This window comes from Leptonotus elevatus, chromosome 12 (genome assembly GCF_054856555.1).
Source record: "Leptonotus elevatus isolate MCC_2025b chromosome 12, RoL_Lele_1.0, whole genome shotgun sequence".
In the NCBI taxonomy this organism is placed as follows: Eukaryota; Metazoa; Chordata; class Actinopteri; order Syngnathiformes; family Syngnathidae; genus Leptonotus; species Leptonotus elevatus.
In genome coordinates this window covers 12,154,646-12,178,137 of record NC_141250.1, presented here as the reverse complement: position 1 = coordinate 12,178,137, position 23,492 = coordinate 12,154,646, and the positions used below count along the sequence as shown (strand labels likewise).

At 40.9% G+C, this 23,492-nt stretch overlaps 1 protein-coding gene across 1 annotated transcript; it reads left to right on the top strand.

Annotated features, from left to right (window-relative positions):
* Positions 1–464: 464 nt before the first annotated feature.
* cnmd (chondromodulin) lies at positions 465–8,345 on the top strand. Its single transcript, XM_086091238.1, has 6 exons — positions 465–515; positions 601–741; positions 852–965; positions 1,081–1,234; positions 3,791–3,951; positions 5,714–8,345. The coding sequence occupies exons 1-6, from the start codon at positions 495–497 to the stop codon at positions 5,957–5,959; spliced, it is 837 nt and encodes a 278-aa protein (XP_085947364.1). The 5' UTR covers positions 465–494; the 3' UTR covers positions 5,960–8,345.
* Positions 8,346–23,492: the final 15,147 nt, after the last annotated feature.

The following is a 23,492-nucleotide window of genomic DNA, read 5'->3' as shown; positions in this document are numbered from 1 at the left end:
GTTTCTCGGATGGCAGAAAAATTCCTTGTGTGTTTTTACATACATGGCCAATAAATCTGATTTAGATTTAATTTGGGTAATAGTCAGATTCATGCGTTTCCATAGTGATAGGTTGGAGTAGTAACAGCAGGAGCTCCTGGAAAGATGCTACAACAACCTTGAAGTCATCTAAAGCTCGCTGCTTTGGTTGTGAAGTGCGCCTCCCGGTCCAACAATGTAAAACAGAATCGAACTGTTTTCATTGCGACGTTGTTTTATAAAGCAAAAAATAATGAGGCCTGCTTGTCAATCACCTTAATGCAAATGCAAAGTGTGCGTTGTGAAATACAGTATGCTTGCCAAAGCACATCAAATGCTTTTGCGCCTACTTCATATTTCCATATTGACTCACATCTTAATGAGCTCACCTGCAAGGCAAAGATCAGCGTCGGCCCCCCCCCCCCCCCCCCCCTCGCTCGGTTCCTGCTGAGCACAAAGCACACAAGACTTCTTGAATGCGAGCCAACGCGATGAAAGTAAAAGCAACGGCGCGCTTGTTTCCGTCCGCCGCTTCCCGCTCGACTAACGAGTCGTTTAACGTCCTGTGTTGAACGCTTGCAGGTGTACAGCGCTCATTACAGCATGAACATCAACGGCGAGGTGAGAGAGGGCTCGGTGGAAATCAATTCCGACGACAACGTGGAGAGGTTCAAAACGGGCAGCGGCGACGAGGAGGCGGTGGAGATTCACGACTTTCAAAGCGTGAGTGACTTTGTCCCGTTGCGAAAAAATGGTCGAGCGGACGGACATTCCGTCTGTGTGCTTTCGCGCAACTGTGAGTGTAAACATGGCATCTTTGTGATTTGGCGCAGGGAATAACTGCAATCCGATTCTTCGGAGGAGACAAGTGTTACATAAAATCCCAAATCAAAGGCAACCTTCCTCGCCTGGGAGCTCACAACAAAGACTCACTGATGTCTGACCTGGTATACGCGTTCTGCCGTCTCTTGAATGTCACAATTTCCACTTTTTTTTTTCTTTCTCAGTCACTTTTCAGTCTTCCCGGCTTTTCCCACAGACGTCTTGTGCTTGTCTTGGCAGACTGACGAAGACATGCCAGTGAGGTTTGACGACGAGTTCCTCATCTGGGTTTCTTCCGAGCAACCGCTGAAGGACATCGCTTTTTTGAGCCCCAAGATTCTGGCTCTGTGCGGAGAGCTACCTATTTACTGGCTCCAACCGCTCATTCCCAAAGGTTTGCCTTCAGAAAGTGACTCACAGCATTCCAAAGTCTGGGGAAGAACTGACCTGATATTGGACCGCTTTGGTCTATTTCAAAAGTCTTTCATAGTTGATCCCAAGTGGAACTCTGCTTGAGGGATCCTTATATGATTTGGCATTTAAAAAGTTGAACCACAGTCCAACCGGTGATGTGATGGTGGATAGCATAAAACATAAAAGTCTATATAGTCGCTCAGTACTTGTCAAACCACAATAACAGATCGTCTCAAACGCAGGACAGTTATATATAATTATTTGTTCAAATTGGTTCATAACCACTGAGTCTAGGCAACGGATAATAACGGGAAGTATAGCAACCTACTAAATAAAATCAAGAATGGAGCTCATAAACACCAGACAAGTACCGAGAGACTGCCAGAATCTCTACTTGCCAAGAATGTAAATTGACTAATTTCCCGGTAACCTCGTGGTTAATTTTCTAATGTTTGTCCAAATAATCATCAGAATATACGTCACGAGTCAAAGGAAAAAGCCAAAATGCATTAACCCTGTCTGGAAAGGGGTTGACTGAGGTGCCATGACGGCTCGCATGGCATGCTGACCTCACACTCTTTTACAAAATACTATAAATTGATGAGATTACACTGGGGAACACTTTTTTTTTATTGAGTTGGTCTGACAGCTATATTTAGTTTTTTTTACAAATCTGTGGGTGCAGAATCCAAAGCTGGTCTCGGTTTGTCTCTATCACGTCACGTTATTGAGCTATTGGATCCTGTTTTCTTAAAACATAGGAAATGATGTGTGTGTATGCATAAAATATCAAGGTGGAATAGTTACAAGCATTTAAAACTAAAATACAAATAAACCGCATAAACAAAATATAACTTGCCCATGGTTACAAATAGTATTATTCGATACCGATACTGGTATCGGCAGAGGCCCCGATACTGCATTACACAGTGGTATCGGTATCGGTGAGTACTAACAAGTAACATGCCGATACCATTAATTCTGACGCTAATATAGGACTTTGAATGCAGCATTTTGTGCCTTGCTCATGCACGACATTCACTGATGTGTGATATGTTCACTGCATGCCGAGCTAAGATATCCTATTGGCCCTTGAATACTCTGAACCAATGGCAGGGCAGCATTTTCATGTTGAGAAAAAAAACGTAGGTATCGGTATGGCATCGGCCGATACTGCAAAGCTGGGTATCGGTATCGGGGGCCAAAAAACGGTATCGGAACAACACTCGAAAGTTACTTAGCTTAACTGTAGATGAGTCCAATCATAATCAGCTCTTCTTACTACAGTCTTACCACAGCGAGTCAGATTTTTTTTACTAAAGATGTGGAGAACTTGACATGCCAGAAAAAAAACTTTTTCATTTTAATAAACATAAAAATCTATCAACAGATTTTTTTTCCCCAGGGCCATTCTTCCGTCACGTGTGTGACATTCACACAACAATTCTGTTGTTCTTCCAGGGTTCAACATCAGGCAATAATTGAGACCTTATAAATGATAGGATATTTATTGTGTCTTGGGTTATCTCTGTCAGCAAATATAAGTAGTTTAGCTTTTTCATGTCCCTTCTCGGAGATACTGAGGCAAATATGTTGTGTCACGTGTGTGACATTTGACTTTGTAAGGTCTCAATTATTGCCTACGCTTGAAGCCTGAAAGAACAACAGAATTGTTGTGAGAATGTCACACACGTGATGGAAGAATGGCCCTTCAAAGTGTTCCCCTCTGTGATTTGTAGTCGATAGTCATATTTTTTTTACTAACCCTTATCTGCAAATTTTACTAATGTCAATTGTATCCTATTAACACAAATATTTCTGTATTAAAGTCTGTACACAGTGAATGGCATGGTGAGATCTATCATCTTTAAATTTGAAAGTATTCAGTATTCACTAAAACAAAACGGTCATCCCTAAATTTAGAGGGCATGACCTATGAACACTATATAATACAACATATAGCATCGTTATCTCTCACAGTACAGTAGCTGTACACCGACATCAGACACTGATACTATCCAAACCGCGATAAATTATACCTTCATGTACACAAAGACTGATGTGACTTTTTAAAACGATGTGCATCTCATTAATTGACTAGCTAATGTCAACCAGGGATAAAAATCTACTAATCTATACTACTTTGTCTTCTGAAATCGAATAAATTGGACCACAAATGATTTTATGTTGTTTGTACTGTTGTTTTGCTGTTATGAAGCTCTTCCCTAAGTGGTTGATGAACTCGCCATTGTAAGTTGCCAATGGTTTATTCAGGTCTCAGTTGAGGCTTACACTATATGTCGACACACTTGTGCCACTCACAGAAGTGAATGAAACACGTGTGAACACAAAACGACAAAGGCTGATGCATTGTATGAAAAAAACGTATCAAATATGCAAAGGCCACTTCATATCACTGCTGCTAATTGAATAATTCACTACGTCTGAGGAGGTTCGGGCCCATGTAGGATTGCACGCGTTGGGCGTCTTGTGAACACTGACCCAATACTCTGGCCTCTTGTGGCTGCCCTGACAGATGGGGTGAGGAGGAAGAGGAGGAGGAGGGACTCGCAGCGGGCCAAGCGGCAGTCCCGTGTGGAGGTGTTGGAGGTGACGGCAAAGGAGGACTCCTCCAGGTCGGGGGAACGCGGAAGCGAGGATGTGGGATCGGGATTCAACCCCGAGAATCCGTATCATGTGAGTGGAGCGCGTCCTACTGGGAAAAAAAAAAGGCTTCAAAGCTGATGAATTTTACATGAGCCATCAAGAGGCGTTTACGGAGCCCTGCAGCAACCCTTGAAAGCAACATCAACCATTGAAACTTTACTGTTTTGTCAACACTTTTACACGGGACTGCTTTGCATGTGTCTTGCCTTGTTACAAAGAAGGTTGTAAAAGAAATAGCCTAGTTACCAAAACACTTGGAGACTGAATAATGAGATGAAATGGATGATGGAAAGACAAGACACACAGACAAAAGAAAGACTCCTGGACGGACAGACTCATAATAGCGGGATGGACAGACAGACAAATGGATGGAAGGAAGGACAGTAGGACATATGGAACATGGGCGGGTGGATGAAGCGACACAAGGACATAGTACTTAGAATAGAAGGATGATGATAGGTTATTAGGGTGGACAGATGGACATGCAGACAGACAAACAGACAGCTGAACAGTTAGCTCGATTCCTGGATAGATAGACGGACAAATGGTAGTAAGATGGCTGGACGGATGGTGATAGGTGAGTAGGACATAATGGTCAGACAACATATACTGCAGATCAGGGATGGGCAACTAGCAATGTTATTTAAAAAAAAAATTAATAATAATAATAATAATATTTTACAACCCCGAAAAATTGTAAAAAAAAAAAAAACGCTGATAAAAATTCAAAAGAAAATCCAACAAAATTAAATAAATAAACACACATTTAAAAATGAAAAAAAAAACTTAAATATGCAAATCTGCATGTGCCGAATCACAATTATGCAGGGAGCGACTGTAATTTTAAGTTGTAATATAGGCACTCACCACTAGATGGCAAACATGGCTTTGTTGCCATTACACTGGGTCTTATACTGCCCTATACTGCAACTTGAGAAGAACTAATAATTTTTGTGCACATTTGTAATTATATGTAGGACAAACATAATACCTCAATAATATCATTTTGAGCGAGATGATTTTTTTGTGAAAAATGTCACAAAATGATTTCTTGCACTTAATACTGGTTTACTGTTCAACAGTTTTGTGCCATCCTTGAATGGTCATTTTTATCACATTTTCACACTGGGGAAAGAAAAAAACAAAACAGTATGTCGTTATTTTTTGGTTTGCTTCACACAACAAAGATAGTGGCTTTTTTAGACAATCATTCATTGCGAAATGTATCATGAAAAATGAAATATATTACAAGCACATATTTTTTAAATGTCATTTTTGTCTGGTTCGGAAGTGCGTGGTCCTATGTAGCACTGCTGAGAAATTGTGGTCCCCTCCAAGTTGACCCTCCCTGATGTAGATAGGAAAGGTACATCGGTAGGTGCACAGACCATAAGCCAGTAGGATGCAGACAACTGATAGTCAGAGACGTGCGATAAAAAGTGGCAGAGACACTGAAACACAGCAAAGGACAAAGTTTTATAAGTGTGGTGTTTAGTCTTAAGTCACTTAGTACAGCATCGAGCGGGTGATGGTGTGGCATTAGCAACCCCAACTGCAGGTCACCCAGGCAACAGCTGCCACCCTAAGTTGTTGAACTTATATAAGTGATGCGAAAACTCCCATTGCTTATAAAAATTCATATTGCCTAAGAGAACCTCAGTCACATGTTTGGCCGGATGAGAGCTTTGGACTTTTTTTTTTCCTTCCTTTTTCAGACCATCTAAATTGCAAATGAGCATGAATTTTAAAAAAGATCGCTCATCAAAATTAACAGCGCTTGAAAAACTTGCAGCGCGGCGGAGATACCGGGACCGTCGCTGGCGCCGGCGAGGGAGGTGGCGTGACCTTTGACTCCATGCTGGACCACCAGGGGATCTGCTGCGCCGAATGCCAGCGCGGCTACACGCACTGTCAGAGAATATGCGAGCCTCTGCGCGGCCACTGGCCCTGGCCGTACAACTACAGAGGATGCCAGGTAGCTTGCAGAGTCATTATGCCCTGTCGCTGGTGGGTGGCACGCATCTTAGGCATCGTGTAGACGCGCACGCAATGCACCCAAGATCCTAAAGGTCTTTAAAGTTTTTGCTTGTGTGCGGCTACACTTTCTTTTTCAGTTAGATTAGCAGAAGACTACTTGCAAGTGGGACATATAACCGGAAAGCATGGCATGAAAGTAAATTGTGTGAATGCTGAGAAACAATCATGTATACTAGTGCTTAGAGGATAAAGACGTTATTACAAGTGTGTGTGTGTGTGTGTGTGTGTGTAGTGATAACTCAATAGCGCCCCCTGGAAAGTTGAGGAAAATTGATTTTCGCACATGGTGAAACCATGCCCGAAAACTCACCAGTTTTATAGTGGAAGTCAACCTTAAACATTTCTTGACAATAATGTTATATGTGACCTTACTAGTCTAAACATGAGATTCTGATTAATATTACGTTTACAGTTACGAAGCAAAATCCAGCCATTTTTATCCATCTAAGGGGGCGGCCATTTTGCCACTTGATGTTGACTGAAGATGACATCAATGTGGCTCAGGCAACGACCAATCACAACTTACTTGGCCCATTTTTTTTTTTAGTCAATCACACAGTTGTCATAGCAATTCCTACGATAAACCAAAAAAAGGAATTTAATTGTTAAAATCCTTCCTATTTACTTTCACATTCACGTTTGCGTTCTCATTCACATTTGCGTCTAATCGCTAGTAGGCATGTTTTCGTCATACCGGAACTAGAACTACTTCCTGCTTCCGTGTCTAAGAATCATGGGAAATGTAGTCCTACGAGCCTAACGCTGCGGTGGTCGGCCAGACCTGACACAAGCTGAGCTTTTTTTAGTGGCAGAATGTTTAGCGCTATTAAACTGTCAGCCACAATAGCATTTAGCATTAGCTAGAGTAATTACACAACCACCAGTCATTAGACGGAGTAGCGATAGTCTCTGGTGAAAATGTATTGTATATTTTATTTTCAGCAGAATTGTATGGTACAGGTTCTTAATTTTGAAAATCTGGTCACCCTACGTGCATGGCTACCTGTAGCTTTAATTCTTTAAAGTAATTAATTTGTGTACTTTAGTGTTAATAGTTTAAAAAAACATGAATAATTATTTAATTCCTTAAACAATTGCTTTTCAAAATAAGCAAAGCAAAAGAGGAATTCAGGGCAAGGTACAGAAGCTTGGAAAAATTTGGGGATTATTATTATTTTTTTAACCTGCTAAGATGATTTCAGTGATATGTAAAAATGTGAAATAGATTGATTTCTACTTCTAGTTTCCGGGACCAGGAGCATATTCTCGCTGCATTTGCGCACTTTTCATCTACGCGTATGCTCCCGTCCAGATTTATGTCGCGCACATTATGCGGAATCTGGGAATGATAAACTCTAAAGAGGCGCGGCATCCTACATTTCTTGGACATTGACCTTTCTTGGTCATTGAAATCCACAAAAAAGATAACGTACAATTTAAATTAGAGAATGGCCTACCTAGCTGATGTGCAGTCGGCCAGTCGGTACGTGCCGACTGCTCGGCCTCCAATTACACTTTGAAGGAGAGCAGGTTTTTTTTTTATTCTGTAAGAAATAAATCCAATAAAAGTAATTTAATCAGAATGCTGTGCTTATGTTTGGAGTTTCATCAATAAAAAAGGGAGTGTGCCTGGCATTCACTAGATCAGTGGCCCTCAATTTATTTTTTATTTTTTTCATTCACAGTCACCGAGACAGACTTATTTGTTAAATGTTAGATAAGAAACCAAAGGGTTTTTCTTTCCTTTATTTTTATTTTTATTTTTATTTTTTATTGCGGTTATAGTGTAACAATTTGTTTATTTGATCTTTAACAGACATTTTCTAGAAAGTATTCTCCACAATGTCACATGTAATTAACTATTTCATGCCTTAGCGCGGTGGTTCTCGAAGGGTTTGGGGCAAAACGTTTTCGACGAGTAACGGTAACAAACAAACAAGCAGAGATGTCAAAGCATCGCCAGAAGATCATTGCACTTACATTTAAGTGTCCAATCACATTACAGCGATGTCAATCCTCAGCTGCTCTTAGCCCATGTCAAGGTAACTGCTGGTGTAAGGACTCATAATTGAAGACTTTTTTACATCTTTCCTATTTATGCTACTGATCTACAATGAACCTATTTCTATAGAATAGTCTGCTACTTGTGATCAGATAATAATGACTCGGTGAAGCACCAGGTGGTTCTTTGCCCAAGGTTATTTTTGTACGCCTTATTCCCTTCATTTATTCTTTAGCATTTTAGCTTCATGGTAGTGTCTCTCAGCATTCGAGCAACTTCGGAGGGGAAGTATATTAAAAGCAATAGTTCTTTCTTTTTTTTTCGCATGCACTAATCTACACAAAGTGAACAGTGTCGACAATTAGCAATTGTAAGTATTATTGCAGAGCCTTAATGTACTACGCAGCACGCTGAAAGGTGTCGCTTTTGTGAGTGCAGCATTTTCAATAAATTGTCATTTAAGTATTGGCTGGCCTTGATGTGTTTTTGTGTGTCACATGTTGTTTCCATGGTTCCACTCTGTACTTCTCTGATAAAACTGAAGTGACAGCGAGGTCTGCCGCGTCCTCCATTCAACAGCTCCCAATGTGTTTGAAGGCAATGCAATTTGTGCATGCTGACATCTGTATTGATGTGAACTAATGTGAGATGAGTGTCGCGGCGATGATGGAAAATATTTCTATAAAAGTGACATTTTGATTAAACCTTTTTCTTTTCTTCACCCCGGTGAATGGAGAAGAGGGTGTGGATGCTGAGCGGCCCAATAATGTGATCACAGGCTTTTATTTCACCGCCGTTATTTCAGCTTTTAGGCTATTCTGAATAGATGTGACAAAAAAAAGGAGGGAAAAAATCAAAAGAAATCTGATTACTATCTCCAAAGCCATATGCCACCTCTCTAAATAATTGAGAGGAGCGGTGTTGCGATCAGGATGATTTCACACAGTGTGATCCAGGCACATCAAACTACAACAGATGTGAAATTGCATCATATCTGCCAACACGTAGAGACGCATTGAAACTCAGCAGAGTGAGGAAACCACACAAAGAGATGCTTGTCTCTTCGGCGGGAGATTTGTGCGGGTTTTCATGGGGGTAGAGGTGCTTATCACATCTGCGCCGCTGATAAGACGTTCTCTGTGCTTCCGTAGGCTATATAATATTAATCCCTCTCCCACGTCTGCACATGCACTTAAAGCAAGGTGACAAGCGTGACATATCCAGGACCTCCTGACGGCTCGTGCTCTGCATGGCAGCCGCCAAAAGAGCCCCCCGAAGTAGCCTCCAGTGATGTAAATTTGCAGGGGGAGTCCAATTTCCATCACAGCACTGACACTGCCATGGTCATTAAACTAAATCATCCCGCTGCGTGTCACACTGCTCCCTTCAATCACCGACTTCTATGCGGACTGCAGATTAGAGTCACCCACAACAACAGTGCCGTTCGGACCTGAGTGATGTGAGGGGATCGCACTAAAGGTGAGAAAGAAGATGAAAACATGCCATGCCCCAAATGAAGGCAAACGATAATTTAGGGGCGCTCCATTGTGGTGTCGAGGAGGTACAACCCAACTGATACAAAACTTTCAACATTTTGATCACCGGAGGACAGCTAGCGGCTTGTGCAAGGAGCTAGCTAACATAGCCATCTCCATCTATCATGAAATATTAGGGAATGAGTGACAAACACATTTTAAAGGGGTGACACCATTGTCCTTTTATTAGAGGGGAAGTCAACCCCCAAAATTGTTTTTGACAATAATATGTTTTATGCAGCCCCACTAAACTAAATACGGTATTCTGGTTAATATTGCTTTAGTGGAATATCAGTTAAGCAGCAAAATCCAGCCATTTTTATCCATCTCAGGGGGCGGCCATTTTGCTACTTGCTGTCAATTGAAGATGACATCAATGTAGGGCTGGGCGATAATTCATATCACGGTATAAACTGCATCCCTTCACGGTAACGGTATACTGTATATCACGGTATAGAATTAAGGTTGTTAGATTGCTTACTGGTTTAAATAGTCCTTTATAGAAGATAAATGGATTAAAAAAAACAAAAACAATGAAAGAATACATTTACTTTGGATAACAAGCTTGCGGTGTGCAGGCTCGCTAGATTTGATAGGGGGTGTGGTGGAGGAACTCGTGTGCATGCCACAAAACTAAAAAATAATATTATTAGGACTGCAGCTATGAAATATTTTGGTATTCAGATATCCTGCTGAAAATTCTAGCAAATAATCGGGTATTTGGATAGAAATATATATTCTTGATTTGTTAAAGAACAATTATAAACACAGAAGACAAAAACCACGTTAATGCAGTTAATGAACAACCAACTGGTTTTTATTTTTTTAGATAATCAACATTTTATTTATTTTTTACTTAAATTTAAACTGTGCAGCACACTATTTTCCTCTCTGAATCTCTCCCCATAGATTTTGGTCTATGCGACGATAAGTGACGTCAGAACCACAGTAGCGATTTTGGGTAACTTTAGCACTGCTAGCTAGCGCGGCTAGTTTGCTGCTTGGTGCTGCTAGCTGGCAATGACAGCGCATTTATGTCGTACTGCGCTTAACTGGATCTTGAACATGATTTCAGGACGAACTTGTGTTCGTGTCGTCTGTCGCAAGGTTGGTGCCGTCACAAACTATGAGTAGACGAGTTATGTCAGCCCTTATGCTGGATTATGCCGTGGCGACACGCGTCTGGGAACAACTTCAAACTAAAAGCGCTACAATGCATTTATCTCATACTACTTGGCAATGTGAGGTTTATTTATAAATTAGGTTTCTCTCGCCGCATTAGCGCCGCGTACTTTCATGCATACTGCCGTTCGCTTGACTACGACTTCCTCAGTAAACAGATGTCATGTCCAATTTCTGCTGTTCTCCTTTCTTTTCTGCTATGTTCACTTGTTTACAACTGACGGTATGCACGTGTCGACATTTAACGTCAACTTGTGTCTGGGGCGGGGTGGGGGGGTTACACTCGACTTCAACAGTATGTCGTGCGCGCCGACGTATTTACTTCATCGGCTAGTCGGGACAGCCCTAATGCAATGACGTCACCAACATGCGCTTCAGTCAAAATCTCTACCTTCGGCAAAATGTATACCTTATATTGAATATAGCGTTTATATCGTCCAGCCCTACATCACTGTTGCTCAGGTCTCAGGTAACAACCAATCACAGCTCAGCCTAAAAAAACAGGTGACGTTGACTGAGCCCTGAGCAACTCTGATGTCATAATTCAGCAAGTGGCAAAATGGCCGCCCTCTGAGATGGATTAAAAATGGCTCAATTTTGCTCATAACTCTTATTCCACAAATGTAATATTAATCAGAATGAGGCCACAGTTAGACTAGTGAGGTCACATATAACATATAATTGTCAAGAAATGTTTAAGGTTGACTTCCAGTTTAAAAAATGTTGTAAAAGGCCAAATGAAAAATCTAAACACACACACACACACACACACACACACACACACAAATAAATGGTAAATCTTTTGATGCTGCCTGAAATGAAGTCCAATGATGTGCACTGAATGCTTTTTGTCAACATTGCTTTCAATGTGTGAATCTTTTCACAAACGCAAAGAAATAAAGAATCTCATTACTTCACTATAGATTGTTCTTGTGAAGGGCAGCAAAGTGATCTCGTAGTTAGCAAGTCTTAATATGGTTCGAGGCTCAAATCTCATCTCCGATTTCTACAGGCACTCCTCCTTCCTCATACATTCCAAAAACATTTTCCTTAGCTTAAAGGTGTATTCAAGGATCTTTTGTCGCTGCATCTTCCGAGCGTAGAAAGTTAAAAGCGGAAATGAGGTCGACTTAAAGGCTGTATTTGTACACGGGAGTAACTCTGTCCGCTCACGTATATAAACAGGTTATCCCGAATGTTTCAGAAACTGGAATCTTGACTTTAACCTGAATATTGACGGCATGTAAACATGGTTACTGAAAGTTTTGCTGATGCCAGTCATCAGCAACAGTGATGGGCACGACAGTTCTTTTAAGTAAACGGAATCTTTAGAATCAGTTCATTAAAAAAAAAAAATTCAAAAGATTCGTTCATCGAATCGTTCGTCTACGCAATCGCTCCCCCCCCCCCACCCCCATCACCCCCCCCCCCCCCCCCCCGGCACGGACGGAAAAATATAAAACACACACAGTTAATTTTATGTTGCTATATTTGTTTAATTATTAAATGTGTGTTTCTATCAAAAACAAAAGTACGTTCACTCACTGAATCATTCCTGAACCGGAATTGGAAACACGTTCACTCACTGACTCAAGCAAGGAAGTAAGTTCGCCCGTGTCTGACGCTGGCTGCTGATTGGTCGCTCGCGAAGATCGACGACATGAGCGTAGCTGAGCTAAAATGAACTGAGAAAAGAACAAATCACTTCAGGAAGTGATCTGTTCACTCACGTTCAATGAAAAGATTCGTTCTACGTGAACGACACAACATTAATCAGCAAGTAATGTTATGTGTCAAGGTGACCATGCCAACACCACAACTAAAGGCCTGAGCTGCGATTCAAACCCAGAACTTCTTGACTGTATGGCAGTACAGTTGAGTACTTCCAATACCATGACTGAATAACGATTTGGAAATCTCCAAAAGTAGACTTCAGTAAAAAAAGAAAAAGAAGAAAAAAAAAAAGACTTGGTCACCTTTACTGAAAAATGCCGACGCATGAAACCAACAATCCAGCGGCATTTTTGTCATGACATCTTTGTGCCTGTTGCTGTCAGCTATTTCCTCATCTCAGCACTATCTCCCGCCTTCTCGGAATATGTTGATACAGCGGCACTAGACAAAGCCGCGCGTCTGCGCAAGACAAAAGAAGATAAAAAGCACAAAGAAAGGCAGAACAAAACCAACAGCAACAACACACAAAAAGCGCACCATTTCACCACAAGCAACGACTGAAAAATGGCATTCAAACAAAAGAGGGAGCAACAACAGCGAAATCTGTTATCCCGAGGCCCTGTTTGCAGAAAGTCTTGTTTTCCCTTCTTCGCCTCATAAGAGGAGACATATAAACCCCTATTGAGGAGAGGAGATGAATGCGTTAGAGAGCGTGCTCAGCGTGTGAGACGGCGCATCCCTCTGGAGCCAAGCTTACCCAGGCAGCCCTGCAGGCCCACGGAACAAACAGAGCTTTGTGAGCACTGACCCACTGTGCCCAGCGGCCACACTGCAAACCTCCACTAGTGTGCTAAGAAGAGCAGCCCCAAAAAAAAAAAAAAAAAAAAAAAAAAAAAGTCGTCTGCAGCGCCAGGCGGAATTCGCTCAACTCTCCACCTGTGTTTTCATCACGGCGAAACAAGAAAACGCAGGCGGGGGACGCTGCCGCTGTGACAACTGAATTAAAAAGCCACTCGGAATGCCTCTTGTCTGCGATTTATTTTGTGGCACGTTCTAATCAAGGCCTCCCTACGCTCCCTCGAGGTCCCTATAAAAACGTCAATAGCTGCCCATAAATATGCCCGCTGTTGACCAGGAGGCATTAGAAGTGTGAAGTGAAGCACTCTGCTAGTCACGGCGGCCTACATTTGATTGCATGTTTTCCATTACATCCAGACATGAATGAAATAAACAGTAGTGACAGTCCATTTTGCACCTTAACCACAACACAGAAACCCTTTTAGGCTTTGCTCATTATGTTTTCTTTTTTTTCTGCAAGAAAGCACGACGGTACATTCAGAGATGTCGGCAACACACATACACACACGTTCGCTTTTGCACCAGCAATAAACACCCAAACACCAGTGATTGTTCCATTTCCTTCTCCCCTGAATGGTCCGAAATAAAAAAAGGAGATGGGGGTGATACAAGGCTTAAATGCTTTTAATCCCATGGTTGAGTGACCACTTGCAGCTCGGCCAATGAGTCTGACATTTGCAGCTCTTTGTATTTCTTGAACATCTGCAGGAGAGCCCACTCGAGACTACCCCTCCTCTTCCTCCCTCCCCTCGGTTTTCTCTCATGCTCTTCATTTAGTATGCAAGCTTTCTGACATGTTGGAGCCAAGTGTCAATAATGTCATCCTCACGCAGTGAAAGCAACATTGCTACTCGGCCATGAAATACAATTGCTGCCTTGATATGCAGGATACATTTGTACATCGTAAACAGCAGATTCATACAGGATATACATATGATGACCAGATTTTCCAAATTACGGACCCGGACACTACAATTTTGCTGAAAATTACAATAAATGATCACAAGGAACTAGTTATAACTAATTTAATCGCTAGTCAAAAGTTGTGTTATTACTTTAGCTAATGCTAAATGCTATCTTGGTTGACAGTTAAACAGCACTAAACAAGCCAATTCACTCACTATCATCCAACCCTTTGAGCCGAGTTCCGGCAGCTATTGGAAGCTCGCTGTGCCGTTTACCAACGCGCCAGTCCCGCATTGTAACATTGTAAATATGCCGCCAGAAAAGCTCAGCTTGCGTTGGGTTGGATCAGCGATTGCAGAATGGGGCTAGTAGGACTACATTTCCCATGATTCTTAGCAGGAAGTTGTTCCAGTACCGGTGTGGCGAAAACACGGCTGTTAGCGATTAGATGTCGTTGGATGGCTAAAATACGGGACTGTCCCGTCTAAACATTTGGTCACCTTATAGAACACATATACACTGGATAATAGGAGTTTAACCAATTAGTCAACTTTACTAGTCAGCAATGACGGTTCTAACTTGCTCACGTGTTTCGGCAACAAAACATGGACGTCTAATTGAAATCAATAGGTGGTGCCTTCGTGCAGAAAACTAGCAGCAGTGCCACAAACGTATTGAAATATTTGACAAAAAATTCTAAACCAGTAGCACAGTCAAGTCTAGTGTCAAATACAACTTAAGTGGTATGCTATGAAAAGGTACTTGCTAACACTAGCGGACCAGCAGCCTTAAATCCTCATGTCAGCCATCAGCCAATTCACCAAACTCCTGTGACAGTGAAAAGACAGGCAATAAACAGTGGTCGATCAATAACCACTTTATTGTAAAAATGAACGCTTAATGTCGATAAAGAAAACATCCAGCCAGTGTTTCTCTCATCCGTCAGTCTTTTACCTAGAGACACGCTCACAGTCTTCTTCCTTCTTCCAATTGCCCCAACCCCGGACAGAACTCAGTCATCCAATCACAAATCACAGACACCTTCAGGGTCTCACAGACAGTCGGGTCTTTTGAAACTCATGCAATCATTCACGTAACACAACTGTAGGTTTGCTACAATGCATTACAAGGCTTGAAATAATGTTTTGTTTTTCTTTGCGGAGCAGTTTTGCTAATCAATTTCTTCATTAGAGGAGCAACTTTCTAATTGTGATTTAATCCCAAGAACCTGGCGCAAGTGTATTATCAAATACAAATACAACAATATAACAAATGGAATATTTTTGTATAATGAACAGTTTTTATTTCTTAAATTGACATTGTGCATAGCAGCAAACTGTAATTTTAAAGTATAACTTGAAGTATAAATTTCTGAATAGATTGCACATTCTTTTCAAAATGCTAAACTTATTTTAAAAGAAGAAAAAAAAGACAAGATCTACTATAATGTAATTGTGAGAACATTTAATGTGCAAATCTTAAACGTCAAAATCAAAACTCAGAACCGTATTGTGGAAACAAAATTAGTGATATTATAAATATTCAATATATTATACTGAGCCACTCTGGAATGTAACATAATACATTTACATTCCTGTTTAGCTATGTGTTCATTATTTTTTATAATTTTCTCTCCAGACACAGATTAAATTGCCTGCTATTATGTTGTTCAAAGTTAAATGCGCTGCACTTTAACGCGGTTCCAGCCAAACTTGTGTAAAAAGTGTAATTAATCACCCCAACACTTAATTCCAGCGTTTCATGATTACATGTCAATCGTAGCTTAGTTTAGAAATGAGCATGGCTACTTCATCTTCTGTAAATTACTACTTACATTCCTGGGTGAGAAGTGAGAACAATACTTGTCAAAAGTGTATCTTATTCGCTGACATGGAGGCGATGATTACTAATTTAGGAGTGGTTCCAGCCTTCGGGACATGTTTAGCCGCGCTAACAACTCATTTGAAGCTAGTTGCTAACTAGCTAGTGCGGCGCAAGTACGACCTCCTACTACCCACGCGTAGGTGACGTGAGTGTTGTCATATTAACGCGAGTGCGTCCTGGCCAGCTAATCTTTTTGTGATCGTCTCACATCACCGCACAAATCTGCGATACGAAAACCACGTTCCGAGCTTTGCATGACCGAAAAGTAGTAATTGTTTGCAGTGAGTAGCAAACCTGCAGTTGTGATACATGAATTTTTGGCAGAGTGGTTCAATTTCTGACAATCTACAAGGTGTCTGAATGAAATTGGATGAATGAGTATCGGGAAGTGATTGGATGAAAGCGTCAGGGGGTGGAGAATGAGCAAAACATAGATTAGTCCAAGTCGACTCGACTATCATCACCGTAGCGTCAACTACAAAAAAAAAATGAAATCTGAAGTTGTTCAAACCTGAATGCAATTCTAATGTACATCCTGTCTGAATGTGCATGCCATATGTGCAGATACAGTATAAATTCATTGTAAAAAAAAAAATTTCATTACTGTAACAATTACTGGGAATATATATATATACGTATTTTATTTTTGAACTCATGGGGAAGCAATATACAAGGTCTTCTGACTAACATGACAGCTACTGTCACAACTTATGCTAAACACTGAGCCGCCTCGTGATGATCAACATACAATTGCTGACAGTTACTTGGAACAAGGTGTTCAAAAATAACCAGCAATCATGAGCCATATGCTGATTCTGTGTGTACGTGTGTGCACAAATGTGCGTGCATGAGTTTTTATAGGGCAGGGCAAATTTAATCAACACCTTCAATCTCGTCACCTTGACTGGACTCTAGTTTGGTGGACAGTGACCCCTGACCAGGGTGTAATAATAATAATAATAATAATAATAATAATAATAATAATAATAATAATAAAATATATATTATTTACACATTTTATTATTTACAAAGTTTAGTGACAGCCTAAACAATTAAAAAAAATAACATCAAAATAGTCATTTCAAATACAAATATAATTTGACAGTTGTTTGCATTTAATGTTATACTTAAAAGCCATATCAATGTCGGCTAAACTCCTCATTTGGCATATTTGTTTGAGGGCAAAGACAGAGCGAAAGAAAGGTTGCCTTCCAAAAATAACCGCCCGAGAGGTCGCAGCACGAGTATGCGCGCCAACAATCATCAAGCACGTTGGCAGCATGCAAACAAACTCAAAGCACTCTCCAATTATACTGTGGCATTAGCAGTAGTCGGGAGTAGCAGTAGTGGGATTACACTCGCCGTGTAATGAAACATTATAGCAATTCTCTGTGTGCAGCAGCCACAGCAGGATTGTTTTGCTCCATGTGCCGCAATCAGCACCACACAAATAGAAAATGTGTAGAGTGCTGTTGCTCTAAATTGAACACACAAAGTGTCTTTTTATTTTATTTTTTTAACACGTGTTGTTCATTGAGCAAAGTGAAAGGGCCTTCAGCCGAGGTGCAAGACGAAACGGATTTGTTTTCAAAAGCGCTTGTCTTCATTAGGGTAGCAGGTGAGCCAATCGCAGGGCACAAACGACAAAACATTCACACCTACATTTACACCTATGGACAATTAAGAGCAGTGGTTCTAAACCTGGGTTCGATGAGTCAGTCTCAAGGGTTCAGCGGAGGTCAAGACACACATCCGAGTCATAAGATTTATAATGACACACCCCATTTGGCTGTCGTTGATTGACTGCAGGGAATTTGCTGTGGTCAGTATTCGACTTGTGACTGCTGTGATGGTACGTCATGTGATTTATTTGCTATTGTAATCCCTTCATACTATGTCAAGCAAAAATAGAAAGTAGTCGGACGAATATGTGCAATTTGAACTCGCATGTAGGGGAGACCTCGGCTAGTTCTAACACTTAAAAAAAATACGTTTATCTATTTCTTGGAATCAATACATCATATATAAACAAAATGTATACCAGATCTTTTTTGTATTCATGTAATTTTCATACTTTGTATCAGTGCACTTATAAGCCATCAAATAAAGGGAATGAACATGTGACATGTTGCCCCACCAATGGGTAAGATGTCACACTATATGGGTTAAATTGTCACACAGGATTTTGCAACTAATAAAACAAGGACAAAATTATCCTTTTTCTCCTGTTTTGTTTTTACAGCTCGAGAAATTGTATGTCATTGATCTTGAAAATGTACCATAGTCATTGAGCAAACTTCAATATAAAATGATATGAAATAAATTAAAGTTCTTCGGAACTGCTGGCATGTAGGTCATAGCTCTCAGCCTCAAATGCACGTTTTGCTTCCCTTAAACTGGAAATTTGAGATTACATTTAATTTGAAAAAATAAAGCATTCCGGTTAACATATGGATGGTTCATCATGAAACTTAAACCAGTCCTGACGTGTGGGCATACTGCAGTTCCAACAACAACTGGAAAATCAAAAAATTTTAAACAATAAAACAAAAGTAATTTCCTCACTCTTCAGACTCATCATCTGAAGAACAATTCTGGCATACGTAAACCGAGTTGCCAGAGGTGCTTTTTTCATTGGTCCATTCTTTGCATATGTGACAACAAACCCCAAAATGACTGAGACAAGTTGCCCCAAACCATGTTGGCTAATACTAGCTCTCGTTTGAAGTTAGCTTACAGAGCAGTGACTGAGGCATGACATGATGCCTGAATCTCTCCTCTAACTAGTCCACATGATTTGCTGCTACAATTTGACTATGTACGACGCCGGTTCAAAATATATGAAGTTGGAAAATTTTTACTTTGGGTTGTGCAAAACAGGTAACTGTCCCTCATCTCAGCTCACAATGTGCTATTCTCTTCTCAGACAGTACACAGCCCCTGACCATTTTATACAAAGAAAACTAGTATTCCACTTTTTCGTTGCGCCCTCTGGTGAAGAAGAAAATTGCAATGTGACAACTTACCCATGATACAACTAGCCCCGGTCCCCCTCTAATAGAACGCATGGTGTTCCACAGGGTTCTATTCTGGGGCCTCTGCTGTTTTCTGGTTGTTTTAAAAAGTAAAGTTTTTCATTTCATTCATTTCACTCAAAATGTGTCCAGGCCTTAATTTATTAAGGATTTTAGTTTCGCTATGAACACCACAATTTTTTTTATACTATTAAGCACCAAAGGATATTTGGCATGAAATGATAAAAGAAAGTGACTAACTTCCCTCTGTGCATTCCCATTAATTTATTTTCCCAAGACCTTGGTGTCACTACAGGAAGTGCGACGCAGGTTCGCCATCAAATACATCGTCAGAACCCAAGATCACTTGATCCTCTCATGGGGTGCTTGGAAGAGGCTATAAATAGCTCAAAGTCGAGCCGCCTTGACATGATACAAAAGTTGGGGGGAGGGGGAAAAGCAATGGCAAAAGGTTTTGTCGCATGAAAGCAAAAGTTGTGATAAAGTTAGTGAAGGCAATCCATTTTTTCATTTATTTTTTAAGCGTGAGCAAGCTCGGGCGCTAGATGGGTCGCCCCGGGGGGGCCTGGCTCCATACTTAAGGCTTACAACAACCTCATTATCTCACGTCACATCCCTGCAACAGTTTGTCACAGCCAGGCGGCCTTCTCCAACGCCACAAGGCATCGCACCAATCTCCCTGCAAAAACTATAATGTACACCGCTGCCATATGGACACCATTTTGAGCCAGAGTGGAGACAAAAAAAAGCCCTGCAGGTTGATTCCCCTGATAACAAAATGAATATTTTATCTCATCTCCATCTCATTTGCACCACATTATTACATACAACTCCCCGTTTTTTAATTAATTGATAGAACAGATCAAACACAGGTTTACTCTTTGATTTTTAAGGAGGACTATCCCCCCCCCCCACACCTACCATTTTAATCTCACTAAAGGAAAACTATCATACGACTCGTGCTGCAAATTAATAACTGTCAGCATACTTGAAATGCTTGTCGCGCTTTTGCGTGAGCCGTTTCAGTGATGAGTTCTTTTACCTGACACCCCGCTGATTAATTAATTTCACACTGTTTAATTAAATCCACAGTCTGGGCAGCACCGTGGGGGAACATCCAGATTACCAAAGGGGGTCTAAGATGGCTGAGCCCTCCCCGCGGTGGTTTGCTGACGTCACTGCGCCATCATAATGTCACTGTCATCTGAAGCTTATCTGCCTGCATTTACATTAGTGGATGCATTGTTTGACATCACTTGACACCGTTTAGCATATGACACAAGGGCTGCTGCTGTGGTGTGTCAATAATGTTAATGTTAGTGCCACAGCTAACATTAGTCGCTACAGTACCTGTGAGACTGTCCAGGTCGTGTTTGTAAATGAGAATTAGTTCTCAAACATTTTACCTGGTTAAATAAAGGTTTAAAAAAAAAATTTTGAGAAAGTTAGTTGTCTCTATTTTTGTGGTAATGATGTACAGTTAGCGGCTAGCAATAGGCAAATTTGAATCTCAAAGATTGAACATCCATAGTTAGTATTTTGGTAGCTACCACTGATAAAATTAGCTAGACGCTAGCGATTGTTGATTTCACGTCAGGGTTCGCTTACGTTTCCGAGATGTTCTCTCAACAGTTTAAATAGTTCTCTCAACAGTCTTAATGTTTTTTTCTGGTTGCAAGGACATTTTGAACATGTTGAAAATGTCCTTGCATCTGGTAAATGTTTGCAAACCTTAAACGAACCAAGGACAGGAGCGCACATTCACTACCTTTGCCAAAGCTCGCAAACATCAAACATCGCCCTCAGTTGGGTACGGGCTTATGGCAGGGTGACTGGATAGCGCATCAGTAGTTGCTCGACTGAATATTTGGTGCCAATGCTACAGTTAGCTGCTATTGCTAGCAGAAGGTTGACTGGCTAGCGCATTGCTAGCAGCAGCTCTTACACAGGTGGACTGGATAGTTCCCCGTTAGACTAGCTGATAGCTGAAAGATGGAGCACAATACAGGTGATAAAGACCAGCTCTGACGCTAATAGAAAATACGGAGAGTCTGGCTAACTGAAAACACGGACGCCATGTTGCTACCCTCTGCCACAGGGCGGGGCGTGCGCTCAAGCGTGTAGTGCACGAGCATGCGTACCATTTTGCATGCAAAATAACTTTCTTTCAAAAACTAGGTGTACAGTTTCTTTTATATTTTCCCCTTGTTTTAGTTTTTAACCTTTGATGTAATTGATACATGGATTTTGATTTTCATGTATCAGTGTGTTCATACATAACACATAATATGTTCAAATAAGAGATCTGATTACATATATTTGCTTTATCTCCTCCTGCCTTTGGCTCCTGATATAACAAGCAAGATACTTGATAATAAAGTCATTTTTTTTCATGGTGCCAATGAATGTATTAACAGGTTCCTCTGTAATTTGTCATAATGAATATATGGTCCTAAATTTACATTTAAACGTGATTTCAGTGTAACTGACAACCAAATGTCATATGGTCTTTTTAATTTTTATCAATGGCTTTCAATTGTGCATGTACAATATTTAGAACTTTTACTAACACAAAATCCACAAAAACTAATTTCCATATTATGGGCCCTGTTTCATCAAGAGATAAAATAGATCATTTTATTTTAAGTTAATTCAAGCTTATAATTAAAATCAATTACATTTTAATTTTCAAGTATAACTCTTGATAATGGGTTTGAAGGCTGCATTGCGCAGTCCCACCTATTTCACATTGTGTTATTTTACTTTACTTTGCACAACAATGAAGTGTCACTTGCTTTCCAGTCCTCTTATTTGACTTTCACTTTTCCACAATTTCCTCCTCTGTCTGTCTTTAGTGAAACGATGCATCACAATACCGCTTCCTGGTCGTCGTGAGCAACAAGACATGATTAGAACATAAAAGTGGAAACACCTATTGCAAAACACTATGAAATTCCAGCAGCAGGGTAGCAACATGGCGTCCGTATGTCATGTGACCAGCAGTTGACCAATCACAGCGTTGGCCAAGCTCTGTCTATCTGCGGCTCCGGATGGGGTGTTTTAGCGGGACTGCTAATGTTAACGGCTGCTCACACGTTTCAGCATCTCAATGCCACTGCTAATATTAGCCGCCAGTGCTCGCTGAAGATTTCTGGCTGTGTCTTTAACTGACTCATTTTGACACAACAATAGATGCGCTTAACCCTGCAAAAACATATTTAGACTTCCATTGCATTGTATATACTCTCTATTTCTAAATCCATGATTGACAGATAAGCTTGTAAAACAATCCATCATTGTTCAGTGGAGCAGGCTGACATCAGAGTGAATGAGATAATAGAAGTCCCCGATTGTGCCCACCGCTGTTGTTGAGTCAAAGGCTCAAAGTCGCACTGATGTCGCATGTCTTGCGGAAAGCAACGAGGTTTGTGCCTTTTGCGGCGCAGCGGGAAAGTCGCGCGTGTGTGGGCCGCAATGCGCGACGCACTCTCTCTGTTCTCTTGAAACATATTTTTGGAACATATTTTGGGATCTTTAATCACAAACAACAACAGTAGATGCTTTCAGATGGCACCAACGGGGGCGGTTTGGAACATTCAATTACACATTTATATGGTTATCTCAATTTTATTAATCTCAATGTATTCTTAAAAAAAGCATTCTTTACAATAGAGACAGATATACACTATTATATGAGGCAAACAGAGTGTAGGCCTACTATTGAGTTAGACATGAAAACTAAACAGATATTTTCTGACCTGATGTTTGAAGCACAGTCAGTCTATGAGTACATTTAAAAAACAATTTAGTCACAGAACAAATTCCAATTGCAAGTCACTGTTCCACTTGATGCATGTGAAATGGGAAGCAGTCACTCCTTCACTGCCTCTTGTATCCCTGTAGCTATTATATCTTATTTGCAAGGCAACATGTGCTTTGGCGTGAGTAACCTGGAGTAGGTTTTTCACGCCGCTCGCCCTGGGCTCGGCCCTTGACTCACTCGCAGCCATTATATCAGATCGGAGCAAGTGTCAATCGCAGATCGTGCGCCGCCGCTCCCTAATCACTCGTTTGGCCGCGGCGTTAGCATGGCACCCATCACCGTTAATCTCGTCACACCTTCGACCACCTACGTGAACATTATTTCTGCTTTATGAGAGGCCGTCGTGGGACATCATTCAGGATTACCTCACACACACACGACCGAAACTGAAATAATCTCACGAAGCACTGAATATTTCTGCTCACACATACATTTTTTTTTCACTACTGAAATACTCTCATTGGACCATTAAAATGCTCTCACACCTAAATATTTTTCTCTCACACATACAGAGCTGAATTACTTCAATAGACATGACTGAAATGCTCACACATCTTTTTTTCCCGCTCCTGTACACTAATGACATAACTCTCTCACACACACACACTACTGATTTTTTTTTCACTCATACACAC